Source organism: Zootoca vivipara, chromosome 2 (assembly GCF_963506605.1).
Source record: "Zootoca vivipara chromosome 2, rZooViv1.1, whole genome shotgun sequence".
Classification (NCBI taxonomy): Eukaryota; Metazoa; Chordata; class Lepidosauria; order Squamata; family Lacertidae; genus Zootoca; species Zootoca vivipara.
In genome coordinates, this window is record NC_083277.1 from 91,854,025 (window position 1) to 91,870,131 (window position 16,107).

General features: G+C 46.8%; 1 protein-coding gene across 1 annotated transcript; it reads right to left on the reverse strand.

Annotated features, from left to right (window-relative positions):
* Positions 1-377: 377 nt before the first annotated feature.
* Positions 378-1,409, reverse strand: LOC118081498 (melanin-concentrating hormone receptor 1-like). The gene has a single exon (XM_035107990.1). It carries the CDS (start codon positions 1,383-1,385, stop codon positions 378-380), a length of 1,008 nt encoding a protein of 335 aa, XP_034963881.1. The 5' UTR covers positions 1,386-1,409.
* Positions 1,410-16,107: the final 14,698 nt, after the last annotated feature.

Sequence of the window (16,107 nt, forward strand, 5' to 3'; positions counted from 1 at the left end):
ATTAGACAGAAGTTACTCGGCTCCATTGAGGGCAGGAAGTTGTCATCCCCCAGGCTTTCATACTATTTGTATACCCTTGTCCGTTTGCTGTTCAACTGATCACTTTGGCTTCATCATCATGACTTCTTCTGACTCATCCCTAGGTTTCTTGCAAACTGGGGTGGTTGCTTTTTCAGCCTTCCCTGTGTACTCTTGCAGTTACTGGCAATCTCTCACCAAGAATCAAAAGAGACTCACCTACACGGAAGGCCCCCATCAGCCCCTCAGCTTGCCCAGTGACAATACTGGCCCCAATCAGTCCACCTGCCCACCATACCTTGCAGCATTGTGAAGGAAAAGCTTTTTGTAGTCTCGTAGCTGCAGGACTAATGGAGTCCTCAGTGAATGGCAACCGTCACAGGCAGCGAGTGTGGAGAAAAGTCCTCCAGAAACTGAGTTTGCTGGGTGGATTCTGGGGCAAGCTTCAGACACACGCTGGCTTCCGTTGTGCTGTTGTTGTTGTTGTTGACCCGGAACTGCTCCTTGGCCGGACGAATGGCCACCATGAACTGGCGCTTGAAGGTTTCGCTCAGGGCAATGTAGAGGAAGGGGTTGAGGCAGCTGTTGGCGTAGCCCAAGCTGATGGCAAAGTTGTAGGCATAGAAGAAGGCCACGGAAGGGGTGTCTATTCCGAGATGCACCAGTTGAAGGATGTAGAAGGGCGCCCAGCAAATGAAGAAGGCAGAGCAGATGGCAACTGCCATTCGGGTGACCTTCTTGGTACGTACCCGGAGGCTCCTCTGGGGCAAGGGCACCACAGTGGTAGCCATATGCTGGAGGATCTTAAAGTAGACCACGCAGATGATGAACAGTGGGATGGCAAAAGCGAGCATGAACTGGTAGATGGTGAACCAGTAGATATCCGTCTCAGGGTTGGGAAGCAAAAGGGCGCAGCGGACACTTCCATCCTCTAGAGGCATCAGCCCCGCGTACATCCACACTGGGATGATAGTCAGGAGAGAGAGGAGCCACACCAGGCCAATCACTAAGGCTGCCACACATGGCGTCCGGACATAAGTGGACTTCAGAGGATAGACAGTGGCCAGGTAACGGTCTAAGGTCATGACTGTCAGGATGTTGGTGCTGGTGATCTGGCTGTTGGTGTCCAGAGCGGTGATGATGGTGCATAAAGGAGCTCCAAAATACCAGGCCCCGTTGCCAAGGAGTTGGTGGATGAGGAAAGGCATACCCAGCAGGAAAAGCAGGTCCACAATTGAGAGGTTGAAGATGAAGATGTCGGGCACTGTCTGTTTGCACCTCAGCTTCTTCTTCTTGATAATGGTGTAGATCACAATGAGGTTCCCGACGATGCCGAGGAAGCAAATGATGCCAAACAAACTCGGCATGATCACGTTGGTGTAGGGAGTTGGCCTTTCCACCACTGCCAAAAACAAACAGAGAGAGAGAGAGAGAGAGAGAGAGAGAGAGAGAGAGAGAATAGTGAGTGTCCTTGCACTTTGTAGCCCTCTGAGGCTATATTTGCTTGGGCAGCCAGCATTCAGTTTCCCAACAGGAAGGGCCAATTTGTGAGCACCATACATTTCAGACCTAAGTTACACATGTCAGAACACAAGAGCAGACCCGCTTCATCAGACTACAATTTATCTAGTTCGCCATCTTGTTTCCCACAACCAGATACCTCTTGGGAAGTCCACAAGTAGGATGTGAGGGCAATAGTCTCTTCCCATTGTTGTCCCCCGTGTCACATGATGTGGAGCTAGCTTGTTAAACTCCACATGACTTCTAAAAAATATCGCTGCTCAGTATCTGAACTGTCAAGGACGGCAGGGCTTTGGTACCTAACGTTTCCAAATTGCCTCAGCTCTATTCATGACTAAGGCGGCCAGATGCAAAGGAGGAAGCACTCCTATAGCATTACTAGCTGTGAAGAGGCAATTGCAATGAGTGCAGCTTATGATCTCTTCCCTCCCTCTCCTCCACCAAATCTGTCATGAAAAAAACAGCTCTACACAGCTATGAAAGGAGCAGGAACAAAGGGAACTCTCTTACACCAAGTCAGACCCTTGGTCTATCTTGCTCAATGTTGTCTACTCTGAATTGATGGGCAGCAGCTCTCCAGGATTTCAGACAAGGGTCCCTCCCAGCCATCCCTGGGACCTGGGACCTCAGATGCTCTACCAGCGGGCTACAACTCTGCCATCCTTTCCACATTATCTGGTCATTCACTGGAAATGGAAGCTGTGGTGAGCACTGATGGGATAGGGATTGGACAGTGATGGGGAACTTGCTGTCTTCCAGATGTTGCTGGACTACAACTCCCATCATCCCAAACCATTGGCCAGTGTGGTGTAGTGGTCAGAGTGTCGTACTAGGACCTGGGAGATCAGGGTTGGAATCCCCGCTCCCTCAGGAAGCCAGTCACTTCCTCTCAGCCTAACCTACCTCACAGGGTTGTTGTGGGGATTAAATGAGGGTGGGGGAGCCATGTATGCCACTTTGAGCTCCTTCAAGAAGAAGGTGGGTTATAGATGCAACATTAGGATGAGATAAGATGATAAGATGATAAGATAAGATTGGCCATGGTCGGTGATGGAAGCTGGGGATCCAACAATATCAGGAGAGTCACAGGTTCCCCATCCTTGGCATAGAAGAATATGTTCAAGCAGCAATTTTTATGCAAATAACTGTTGTCAAGGGAGCAGAATCTAGCCTGCAATGGGTATAATGGTGCTTAGTTGACTTCCTTGCCAGGGACTTTGCCAGGAACCTCATTGTGTAGACCTTTCCTTCTTTAGATACCACACAACATGGAATACAGTCTTTCTCTTCCGAAACATTTCATAGAAAGTAGTTGCCCACTTTCCCACCCTATCAGGGCTCCTGTGTTTATAACAGTTTCATGATAAACAGAAACCTGATTTGGTTAAGCTTTCCCCAGCATGGAGATGCAGTGATGGGGAAGGCATTGCCTGCTGAATTTCTTCCAGTCGCACCCATTGTCAAAGTCGCAGAAGCTGGAGAGAGAGAGGAAGTTGGCAGTTCTATTAGCCTGTTGCCCGCCTGCCTTGTGTCAAAGCAGGAAAACCTGAGCATTTGCTAAAGATTAAGACACTCTGCAAAAGAAAAGAAAAGGGGGGGGGAGAGCTCTGTGTTTTATTACTTCTTGGTTTTAAGATGAAGGGGACCAGAGACACGTGTATCCGAGTGATGGACAGGTAATAATTTTTGAATGGATATTTCAAGCTATCCAGATGTTTATAGGATGAGTCATCCATCCAAAATGAAACAGTACACCCCCACCTCCCCTTGTAGGCATTTCCACCACCGCCCCTTGTCAAATTCAAGGCATAAACAAAAGACAAACATTAGTACAGTTCATTTCGAGGAGGCTTAATTGCCTTCTCAGACTTAACGGGGCCTCATTTCAGTTGTGTGTGCGAACCGCAGTCACTCTTTCTCAGCTAGTTATTCATCCAACGGAAGTGCCCCGGGGCTCATTACTGTAGTTTGGTGGTATGATTAACTCTCCGGTCATACCACACACTGTTTCCTAGCTTTCTTATTGCCTGAAGTCAGGAGGGATTAATTCACAGCCACCTTTTTGTGCTCGACCCACCCATATTCAATCACCTTCTCACCTACTGGGTGACAGCATAGTTCTGTGGCTCCCCTACCCTGTTTTCCACGAATACCAGAGATTATTGGGAACAGTTCATCAGCTGGAAACCTGAACAGCTCCGGGAACGCAGCACAAACTGTGCAATATTTGGTTCCAGTCTGAAAGTCTCCTTGAAATGGAGACCAAAGAAGCAGAGAGATGTTCAAACCTCAGCCGTTCATTTAAGATCTTTCTGCCTGAAGAGCCTGGATTTGCAAAGCAGGTCCAGCTGGAGATATTTTGCAGAGACTGAGCAGCAAATATTTCCTTCTTCCCCAATTCAAGGCACTCAGTGCTCAAGGCCAGACAAATTCTTCTGAGATCTTGAGTTTTCTTTTCTAAGCATCGTGCGAGCTTTGTGAAATAGACATTCTTATACCCATCCTCGCCAAAAAAGAGAGAAGACTGTCTGAGGGCCACCTAGTTAAAATTACACAATAGGAATCCATGCTCCAAGAACTCCTTAAACCCCCTTGACCTGTAAGGAGCCTTATCTTGCTTCCATTGCAATAAATGAAAAGAAACCCACAAATGTGAGATGCAGTTCGTAGAATCATACATGTGCAACTTCTCCAAAACCTGGATCAGCTGAAATCCACTCTTCTACATGAGTCAATACATTCTAGAGCTGTGGATGAGAGAAATCTGTTTGAAGATGAATCAGAGACATTATACCTATGAATCCTGAATCCTATTGCCCTCATGAGGTCTTGTGGGTTTTCCAGAGGCCTCTGGTTTCAACAACTGCTAACCTTCTGAATGTGAAGCACCAAACTTCTGCACTGCTCATGTGTGACAGCTTGATGCAAAAGACACAGAGAGTGTCTTGGGTTTTGCACCCGTGACTCTCATCAGATGACACAAGACAAGGTACATACCAGTCACTGTAGCTAGTCACCTCATCTTCCCACAGTGCCATCTGCTAAGCCCAAAAGCTGGTTGAGCTGGGCACAGAGTCAAGCGACAGCAGAGGAAACAGCAGCCACATGGTGTAAGAAAATATAGAAATCATACAAAGGAGAAATGGACCTCTGGCATCAGTTTCACAGATAACATTTCCACTGTTGACCAGGTCTTGGAAGGAACAGTGCATTATTATTTGTTTGGGTATAAATCTGCTTTTGTAGAGATCATATTCTCTTTAACTGGTTTAAGACAGTTTAAGCATGAATTAAAATATATAGCATTTGAAAAGAAATGTTGTGGTTAGGGGGCTTCCCCTGAGTAGCAGTGGAGAGCAGTGGAGGCATTAGGACAAGTGGGGCACTGCCCCACCAAGATCAGTGTGTCTTCAGCCAGCCCCCCTCCTGCCTGCCTTAGGACAACCAAGCTAGGAGTGGCCCCAGCTTTCAACCTTATCCTCCTTAGTCTCAGTGTTGCCTTGGTAGAACTCAAGAGGGAGATGAATGTGGACAAAAGCAGAATCATTTGGCTCTGTCAATCTCCTGTTGACCTCCCTTCCTTCTGCCCCTCCAGTCCTGAGGACCACCATCCTCCACTGGTGTGTCTGTATATGAAGCTTGACCAGTAGCACAGCGTGGGTTGCCAGCGGGGTTGTGGCCCCCAGAATCTTGGGGGGCATGAACCAGGTGCCCCCCTTCATGCACCCGGTTCACGAGTCCCCTGTGTGAGCACAGAGGGTGGTGTTCTTTACCTTCTGCACCCCACCCCACTCCCACCCACCCCATGCACAGAGGGTGAAGAGCATCTCTGTGCCCTGCTCCTGCCCAGCAGTGGCGAGGGGTTAGCATGCTGCATCCACACTTGCGGGGCGGAGGTCCTTGTGGACAGCACTACGCCCCTGAGTTGGAACATCCTTCTGCCACACTCAGTCACTTCCATTGATGGAGCAGGAACGTCTTTACTCCAATCAGTGAGAAGCTGCTTTGCGAAACCAGGCATCCGACTAGCATCTTGTAACAAAGTCCGGGTTACATGTGCATTTTGGATAATGTAGTCTGAACACGGATTAGAAACCCAGCGTTGGAAATGCAATGAGTGCACAGTAAATAGGAGTGTGAACATAGCCTAAAGATTTCTTTCTTTTTCCTCAAGTGCCAGCCCTAATTTTTAATTGAATTTGAATTCATGGTTTCTCTTCCAACTCCAAGGCTGGCCTAAGGCATTTTGCTGCCCGTGAAGGAAAGAGTCCCACTTTTGCCAACACTCTACCACAAGTCAAGCAGATTGGCCATTGGATTGTACTTCAACTATGGCAGCAAGACAGTATCATCTTCAGTATCTGAATACCAGCAGGCTTGCTTAGGCAGTCCAAGTGGTGCCCTGATCTAAGGTGTGCACACCACTTCTAATCTCCTCTCCTGCCAAATCCACAAACACCATTTTACCCTGTTATTGCTATCAAGTACCATACATAATCTGTAGCCTGAAGCTAAGGATGTTTACTCAGAAGTCAAGTGAAAGTAGGATTTTCCAATCTTAGGCAAACTCAGAAGTTAGTATGGTGGTTTCAATGGGACTTGTTTCTGGGTGAATACAACCTTACCCCCCAGTAAATATGTGTCAGATTGCAATCTTTTGCACTCAGCTTGTTGTTGTTGTTGTTTCGTCGTTTAGTCCGACTCTTCATGACCCCATGGACCAGAGCACGCCAGGCACGCCTGTCTCCCACTGCCTCCGTCAGCTTGGTCAAACTCATGTTCGTAGCTTCGAGAACACTGTCCAACCATCTTGTTCTCTGTCATCCCCTTCTCCTTGTTTCCCAACATCAGGGTCTTTTCCAGGGAGTTCTCTTCTCATGAGGTGGCCAAAGTATTGGAGCCTCAGCTTCAGGATCTGTCCTTCCAGTGAGCACTCAGGGCTGATTTCCTTCAGAATGGATAGGTTTGATCTTCTTGCAGTCCATGGGACTCTCAAGACTCTCCTCCAGCACCATAATTTAAAAGCACCAATTCTTCAGCGATCAGCCTTCTTTATGGTCCAGCTCTCACTTCCATACATCACTACTGAGCTTACCTATCAGCATACCTATCACTTACGTAGCACTCAGCTTACCTATCTTTAAATCAGACACAATATTCAACCCCCCCCACTACAGATAAGATAAGTCACTGATGCCTTGAGTGTTGTGTTTGTTGTCAGCAGCATTAGCAGCAACAGGAATAGAATACTGCATGGGTTTTTAAAACATCGTCATAAACATCTTAAAGCATTACTGTATTGAGATTAATATGTGTGAGTCATTCAATTCCTAAACCACTCATTAAAAAACATTTTAAAAATTCATTTTAATGTGAGCTCCTCCAGAAAGTGAAAGGGTTTATGGGTTTGCTGTTTTGTTGCAGACAGTTTATGCCCATATCTGGATCAGTCCGTATGCTTGAGATTTCTTTTGTGAACAATAAACGAATGGTCTGTGTTGTATAGTCAAAACAAATTGCTTTAAGTGGAATGACCTCAAAAGCATTATCTGCTGCATCTTAAAAGAGCCTATTGAAAGCAAGCCGGAAAATGGATTAGTAGGCTTTATTATTAGGCTGGAAACCTTGCTAATTTTTCTTAATATGAAACATAGAGACTGGCGTCTATAGTGGAAAGGTTTGGGGGTCGTTTGAAGGGAGTAATCCAGGACATGAATGCTTTTCATTAAGGCTGTTTCCTGTTAGTCTGCAAGGAGCTGTTATTGCTCTCCATGTGTTCAGCGGAGACACAAACCCTCCGAAGCCGTAAAAAGAGGTGGCACTCCATGCTCCCCTCCCACTTTTTGTCATTCATGCCACAGGTAGCCTATGTGGTCCCCTCCGCGTGTTGTTGGATTAAACATCCCTTTGGCCTCAGCCTATGCCACCCAACCACTTCCCATTTACTTAAGAGAAGGGAATGTTGCCTACATCAAGGGCAGCTAGCCTCTTCCACCCCCAGATGTTGCTAAACTACAACTCTCCTCAGCATGGCCAATAGTTAGGAGTGATGGGAGTTGTGGTCCAACCATATCTGGTTGATTTCCCCCCCCTCCCACCCCCGTTGAGGCACTTCTGCAGGGGCAATACTGCGCCCTCGGGAAGGAAAGACCAAGAAGCACACCGAGGGAGTTGTCCGCCGCCTCTGGTGCTGAAGCGAAGCCATTTCCCCAACCTGTTGCACTTTCTCAAGTACCGTAGGGGTGAAACGAGGCAGGAGTGGGCGGCTCAGTCAGGCAGCACAGACATCATTCCTAAAAGCGAGGCTCTAAACCCCACGATCCATTCTGTAAGGCAAGCTTTGATAGTGACTCGCTTCCATTTTTATTTATTTATTTTGCCTTTAAAAAGAAAAGAAAAGAAAAAGCGCGCACCCATCATTACCAAGCCACTAAATGGGAAAGAACCGGAGAGCGAGATGCTGAATTTGGACAGGTTTTGAACAGGCAAGACAACCAGTTTGGTTTTTGCTACCTGTCCCTGCAGCAGTGCAGGACAACAAGAAGGGGGGGGGAACCTTTCTCAAGAAAAGTTATCCAGCTTCAAACCTCCACCATCCTTGACTTACTTGATCTGTTCCTGGCGGGGAAGTCAGAAGAATTCATTGGGAAGGAGGCTCCGGAGCAGTTCTCTACAGCCATTTCTTCCCCCAACACCTGCCCGCCTCGTTAATGGGCTTTGGTGCTGTTTTTTCAAGCTTCCAACATCGCCCTCTGACCACTATGAGCCACGGCTCAGCGGAGCCAGCTGGGCGTCTGGTGGCCACTTCCTTCGGCAGAGCGAGCTCGCTTTTGGGTGCGAAGTAACTTGGGAGAAATTGCGGGGGTGGAAATCGACGAGCCGATCTTCCGATCGCGCAGAAATCTCCGGGCGGCTTGTCTGGATGCTTGCACAGCCGGAGACGGTCTGCGCGCCTGCCAATCGGACCGGAGCCTGCGTTATAAGAAGTCAAGCCGGAGCCTGCGTTCAGGAGGCGGGCGCACGTGTGTGCGTGTGTTTGTTGGGGGCGGCATCTAGCTGCCTCCGCAGAGGCTGAATCGCAGGCTGCAGCCGGCAGGGAAGAAGACACACACACACACACACAGAGAGAGAGAGAGAGAGAGAGAGAGAGAGAGAGAGAGAGGATCCTTGAGCGCTTTCCAAGGTACCGGGTCTGGAGATGCTGACTGACATCAACGGACAGTAGACTGCATCCGACGCGCCAGTGGGGCTGGGGGGAAGGAAGCGGGGTGGACGCAAAAGGGGGGGCTCAGCTGGGAGGGGAATGTGTCCTGATTAGTAATGTAAAAGGTGGAAGTTGGACTCGGGGAGATCCAAGTGGATCTTCCAGGTTGCCTCCACCTTAGATGTCAGAGAGAGCTCCCCTTCCGATTGGGTCTTCATAGGCTTGCTTTCCCACGGAGCTTCTCTTAAGGATCCAGTCATCAGCGCTCACCTATAGCAGGTCCGCCCTTCCAAGACGTTTCTGACAGATCAGCTGGCCATGGTGTTTCTGTAACAGCTAAGCCGGACGCCTTCATCTGCCTCAGCTGCAATAAAACATCTCTCTTCCCCTATGGGTCTATACAGCCGCAGCAGGTTCTGTAACTCTCCACCCTTTTGACTTGAACCCCACGGCAAACTCTCCCGTTGTCTCTGGAGATAGACAGGCGCCAGCAACCGTCCCTCATGGAGATTAGTATGGGTGAGCAGGCAGCCTAAGGCCTGAGAGGGAGTGTCGCCTTCAAATCTCACCTGATCACCAAACATAATGGGGTGGCCTTGGGCAAATGGCTTTTCTAGCTCAGCCCCAACACCCTCATCTGCAATATGGGAGAATGAGGCGGGCCTACCTTACAGGGGTGCTGCTACTGAAACGATGCGGATGAAGTGTTGGGAATATTTTGAGTGTGCTGAATATTTTGATTAAGCATGAATGGCCTCCTTTTTCTCTGCCGAAAGGCTTCAAATGCTTAGGATGTTTTCCACTGTACAATGGGCTTGAGCACAGTGAGGCTGCAAGCCTATATGCACTTACCTGGGGGTAAGCACAATGGAACTCAGTGGTAGACACGCACAGACATGGTGCATTTGTGGCCAAAGATGGGGAAGTTGTGGGATGGAACACTGAGGCAGACAAGTCACAACAGTTCCTAGAGTGTCCACTAAGAGGAACGCACCTGGAGGGACACCTGACTAAGCTCAGTTCCTGTTCCTCCAGATATGCAGATGAGATGGATTAGCTGGCAGAGAAAAGCCCCTAGCCAGCAGCCATTCTCTCTCTTAGCCATTTCTCCTTCCATGGGAACACATCTCCAGAGAATCTACAGTTAGGATGGTTCTCCCTCTCGGCCTGCTGCCAAGAGAGAGACCAGATGGAGCCTCAGTTTATTAAGAAGACTCCAGATGTATATATTTGTAACTTTTCTACGTAAGCCTGCCTTTCTGAGATTACGCTGTTAACTCAGGATGTCATGTGAGTAAACTCTATCTTATTTCAATACTATTGTGTCGTTTATTTAAGAGGGAAAAGGGGGATTTGCCAGGAAGTATAATATTGAAATATAATATTGTTGCAGAGGTTCTAATAAACCTAACGCTCACGATTTGCTGCGCACAAAAGGGGAATGTCACTCTGCTGATATTGGAAGCTTGATAACACAAGCTTGGATAGGATTTATCTAATAATATATCCTAATCCACATCCCTAACATTCCCACAGAAGTTTGGGTCCACGGTTCAATCATTCCCCATCAGGGGGCTATTTTGGCCCATGAGGCCATTTCCCCCAAACCACAGCTCATCAACTGATGTCACTCGTTGGGTCTGCTGAGAGGAGAAGGGTTATTTCCAACATTGGCTGCGCACACCTGTTCATGTGCAGCCAAGGCAGCAGGATTTAACCCCCATTCATCAGCTGCTAAATAGGGGTTAGATCCTGCTCAGTAAGGCAGGGTTTTATGCAAACCCTTTCTAGATTCTAGGAGTAGTGTCCAGGGCTCTCTGGCTCAGGCAAATGCTTCCCTTTAAAAAAACCCACACATTTTGCACATTTTTCTCAAAAAGCTTTGAGAAAAGCATTTGTCGAAATCCAAAAACACCAGATACACCATGTTGGTTGATGCTTTCATGAATTTTGACAGGCTGGTGAGGAATCTATTCCGTCTGCTGTTGCTGAACTCTCTGCTTTTCAGCACGGCAAATTTTGTCCACATATTTTAGAATCCTTCCCTTAATGATGCCGCCTGGGACAAGGACTGGCAGCCCCACAAATTTCCTCCCTTTTTCTAGAATGGTTTACACTGGACAGTTTGCAGTCATCTGGCATGGAGGTAGATAAGTGCTTCTCATTTCACAGGGATGCCATCCTGCATACTGTAATTTATCATACTGTTCTAAGGCCACTGCCTCTTCCTTTGCCACCTCGCTGGATGCAGATCTTCTGATTTATAACTGTGCTTGCCATCTTCCCTCTTGGAGCTCTCCAACTCTCAGGTGCTCTGGGCTTTCTTGCTCCCTTAACTCAGTGTTTCTCAACCTTTTTTGGGCCACGGCACACTTGTTCCGTGAAAAAAATCACGAGGCACACCACCATTAAAAAAGTTTAAAAAATTAACTCTGTGCCGCCCTATATTATAATTATGACTGTAAGAAACACTTGCCAAATATTGCTTCCCGGCGGGTCAGCGCTGCCGAGTTCTTAAAAGATCCGGGTTTCTGATCAACCCCACCCGACCCCGCCGTCCCGTATCTTACCCTGTGCGTGTTCTCGGACTTGTGAGAGGACGATTTGGTCTTCATGCCTCCGTGAATTAGCAACAAACTACCTTTTGAATGATGGAGATTGAATATTTTAAAAGTAGCTACTTGAAGTCCGCTCGATTTTCCAAAAAAGAGACACACGTGCGGCACTATTAGCTGCTAGGGGCTGCCATCTTGGCTAAAGGATTCTGGGATGATCCTGTCACGTGAGGCATGGGGAAAATGGAAATAATGAAAGCTGATTGGTCTGTGGAAACTACAAGGGTGAAGAAATAGGACGCCCAGGGAGGTGGAGTTTGCAGCTGCAAAATCGCCCTTCTCGTCGCCGCACGTCGCGGCAAACCAGCCAGCGTCTCGCGGCACACTAGTGTGCCGCGGAACAGCGGTTGAGAAATGCTGCCTTAACTGGCTCCCTGACCACATCCTCTGATACTTGGCACATCCAGCTAGAGCCAAGGGGCATTGACATTGGCTCAGTATGACATTATAATGTCACAATATGTATGAAAATTAATAAAGACAATGACATTTTTTAAAAAGAAAGTAATTCTCTCCTAAGTAGCCTGTTCAGTGCCTCTCAACTCTTCCATTTCTTCCTCAAAACCCTCTTTTTCTGTGAAGCCTTTAGCTTAGGTCTGGGGAACCTTTGCCAAATGTTGCTGAACTACCAATCCCATCATCCTTTGCCATTGGCAATGCTTGCTGGGGCAGATAGAAGTTATTGTTCATCAATGTCTGGAGGGGCAGAGGTTCCCCACACCAGGCTTTGTTTGTTAGACCCCTCTCACTTCACCCACCCAACATAAATCAAGTACAAGGGCCCTGAATTGCATAATGCATCTTCTCACATCCATCCCTTTAATACCTTGCCTTGCTCTCTCACCCCTTTACTGTCTCCTTCACTTAAGACTTTTAGATTATAAACCCCTCACAGCAAAAACTTAATCATCTTCTGTTACTCTGGAAGGTTCTGTGTATATTCTCATTTTCGTGGTGGTTTGCAGAAGAAACAGAGGAGGGATGTTTGCTCTCTGCATTGCCCTACACCAGGCATGTCCAACAGGTAGATCACTGGACATCTGCTATAGATCACTGGTAGATCATTGGCTCCCCCCAAAGAAGCTGAACAACTGTGACTCCCCTAAAAAAAAGCTCAACGTTTTACCTCCTCCATGAAAAAACTCAATAACTTTGACCCACCCCCCCCCCCCAAAATGGGCCTTTATCCTTCCTAAAAAAACTCAACAAATTTGACCTAAACCCCCCAAAAGGGGGTAGATCACTGCCATTTTATAACTCTGTGAGTAGATCACAGTCTCTTGGGAGTTGGCACCCCTGCCCTACACCAGAGGTGGGGGAAATCTGGCTTCCCAGATATTGCTGACTACAACCCCCATCATCTCTATTGACCATGCTGGCTGATGGGAGTTGGGAGTCCAACGACATATGGAGAACCACAGGTTCTCCATTCCTGGTGTGCATAGATGTCACTTTATATTTTTATCATCCTGTAGGAATACCTCTGCAGCACCTTCTGCAGAGAGGACAGTTGCAAAGGAGGCGGTTGGTTTGCTAAATTCACTTGCTGGCAAGGTTTCGATGATAAGAGCTCCTTGCAGGCAGAGGCCATGTTCCATTTAATGTCTCAATTAATCACTTTCCTATTGTTTAACAAAAGAGAGGACTGAAGAAAACACTGGTCAAATCGATCATTTAATTTTCTGGATGGCAGTGGAGATTTTTCTCCTGCTACACACACATTCGAAAACAGATGTGGCATTAAGTGGATCAATCAGGTAACAAAGAACACGGCTGCTGGTGTCAGGACAATGGATAAATCACTCATTTGGGAATTGCAGATGTGCCGGCTTTCTCTGCACATTTACCTTCAGCCTCTGACTCATACTCCGGCTGTCCAATCCCATGACAATTCTTGTTGCCAACAGTGCAGCATCTGTTCTTGACGTTATAAGGTGACGCCACCTGTCTGACGCAGCTCCTTACTACCTGAACAGAAGGAAGACATCACCTGCTACAGCAGCCACACAGTGTCCGAGACAGAGCAGGTAACAGTGGGAATTGTTTCATAGGAAGAGCTGAGATCATATGATACAACACACAACCTTGTCCTTGAGGACCTTCTGAACTACAGACCACAGGCTGGGCTACAATTGTTTTGTCAGGCTGCTGAACTGGAGATCTGACACAATTTCATCGTGCCTTAATTGTGCCTTAGCTTGGTTAACGATACAGAGTAAACAGTAATGATCTCACATGCAGATTCAGGTAGGTAGCTGTGTTGGTCCGATGCAGTCAAAATTTATTAAAAAACAAAACAATTGTCCAGTAACACCTTAGAGACCAACTAAATTTGTTTTTGGTATAAGCTTTTGTGTGCATGTACACAAAAAGGTAAAGGTAAAGAGACCCCTGACCGTTAGGTCCAGTTGCGGACGACTCTGGGCTTGCGGCGCTCATCTCGCTTTACTGGCCGAGGGAGCCGGTGTACAACTTCCGGGTCATGTGGCCAGCATGACAAAGCCGCTTCTGGCGAACCAGAGCAGTGCACAGAAATGCTGTTTACCTTCCCGCTGGAGCGGTACCTATTTATCTACAGTACTTGCACTTTGACGTGCTTTCGAACTGCTAGGTTAGCAGGAGCAGGGACCGAGCAACGGGAGCTCACCCCGTCGCAGGAATTTGAATCGCCGACCTTCTGATTGGCAACCCCTAGGCTCTGTGGTTTAGACCACAGCGCCACCTGCGTCCCTATGTATAAGCACACAAAAGCTTCCAAAAACAAACTTAGTTGGTCTCTAAGGTGCTACTGAAGTTATGCAAAGTAAGCCCTTTTCTGAGCCAGGTCCAACACTACAATGTCAAACCAACAGCATGTCCTCCTCTGTCCTACTTACAGAATTTGCATCCAAAAAATAAATGTGCCCCACTGGTTGTCTCCATCCCACCAAGTTTCCATTGGACCAACTTCATTGATGCTCTCCTTTAAAACTAAGTGTCCCAGCTCTTGCCCATCTTGACTCAGAAGCCTCTAGCAGTTGCATATAAATACCTATACACAGTTCTTCTTCTTCTTCTTCTTCTTCTTCTTCTTCTTCTTCTTCTTCTTCTTCTTCTTCTTCTTCTTCTTCTTCTTCTTCTTCTTCTTCTTCTTCTTCCTCTTCTTCTCTCTCCAAATGTCCTTGGCATGTGAGCTTTTCTCTAAGCCTAAGGGGCTTTGGCGTATTCGAATTGCCATCCTGTGCCACTACACTTTCAGTGCCTAGTTCTTCCCCTTCACTAAGCACTGCCCCCCCCAATCCTTGAGAGATTAATATTTATGCCACTCCAGATGCTTCCCAGCTCCTCTCAGATTTCCCCCAGCAACCAGTTGAAAAGCCATTTCCAGTTGTATGCTACGACAGCAGCGAGAATACTGATTGCCAAAAAATGGAAAGGAGAATCAGTGCCAACAAAAGAGAAATGGCAGGATAAATTATTGGAGTATCTACCGTAGAATTGGCAAAAATGACAGAGACATTTAGGAGACAGCCAAACCAAAAGTTCAAAAAGGAGTGGGAAACCTATAAAGAATATTTTTTAAAAAAACATTGTCCCCAAGTCCAAACCTGGACATGCTTTGATTAAATTTCACAAATTACAAGACAGATTATAAGTATAGCATACAGATAACAGAGGAAATGGGAATATGACCAAAGAAGCAGATTAACAAAAAGATAAGACAGACCTGCATTGAGGAAGATGGAAGTCTATTGGGACAGCTAAGCAATTGGAAATTAAGAATATGGTGGCATAAGTTTTCTTTTAAGAACTTATGGATTTATGGACGTATGTATGTTCTTCCTTTTTTATTATTTCCCCATTTTTTTAAATTTTGTGTGTGTGACTCTTATTTGTTAGTAAGAAATGGAACAATTTGTAAAATGTAAGAAAACTAATAAAAAGCATTGAAAAAAAAGAAAAGCCGTTTCCCAAATCAAAGCCCAGTTACTGAGCCATTTCACGGAACCACAGTGCTCCAAACTAGTTTAAAATGAACTGGGCCAGTGAGGGGTCACAGTCGGAGTGCCAGACTAGGATTAGGGAGGCCCAGGGATCAAATCTCCTCTGAGCTGTGTCTTCAGGTTAGTCAACATCTCTCATCCAGGGCTGTAATGGTGATAAAAATGGAAACCCTGTCCACTGCCTTGAGCTCCCTGAAGGTGAGGGGAGCTATAACAATAACATGGTTTTCAGATAACTCTGCATGATAAGACGAGACAAATACTACAGCTAGAAATATGTAAATCATTCTTATCCTTCTAAGGCAATGGAAAAGATTCCAGTAGTAAAAGAATTAAAGTTGGATCACTCTGTCTAATCACACTGTTCTACCAGATCTACCAATGCTATGCCAGGGAAACCGATGCGATGCTGATGCAAGGGAAAGATGTAGCCCAGGACAGTATCCAATACTGTACATGCCCACCTGCATGTACTGCTCACACAAAGATCACTCGGAAGCAAACCAAGGAAAAGTGTCATTTATTAATCTGGAAGTTATGGTTTTCAAACAGCATTTCAGTTGTCCTGGCTCAGCTACAAAGTCTTACTCACTTTACCCTGGAGGAGGAAAAGGGTGATTTTTAGAAACAGACACCAGCTTTTCCGAGGAGGAAAAAAAATAAAAATAAAATTGGCATTTGCAGTTCAGCTTCACTGCTGAGCCAAACCTCTCGTTTGCCTTTACATTCCTGAAGTTTATATTCATCTGTGCAACGCAGCCACAGC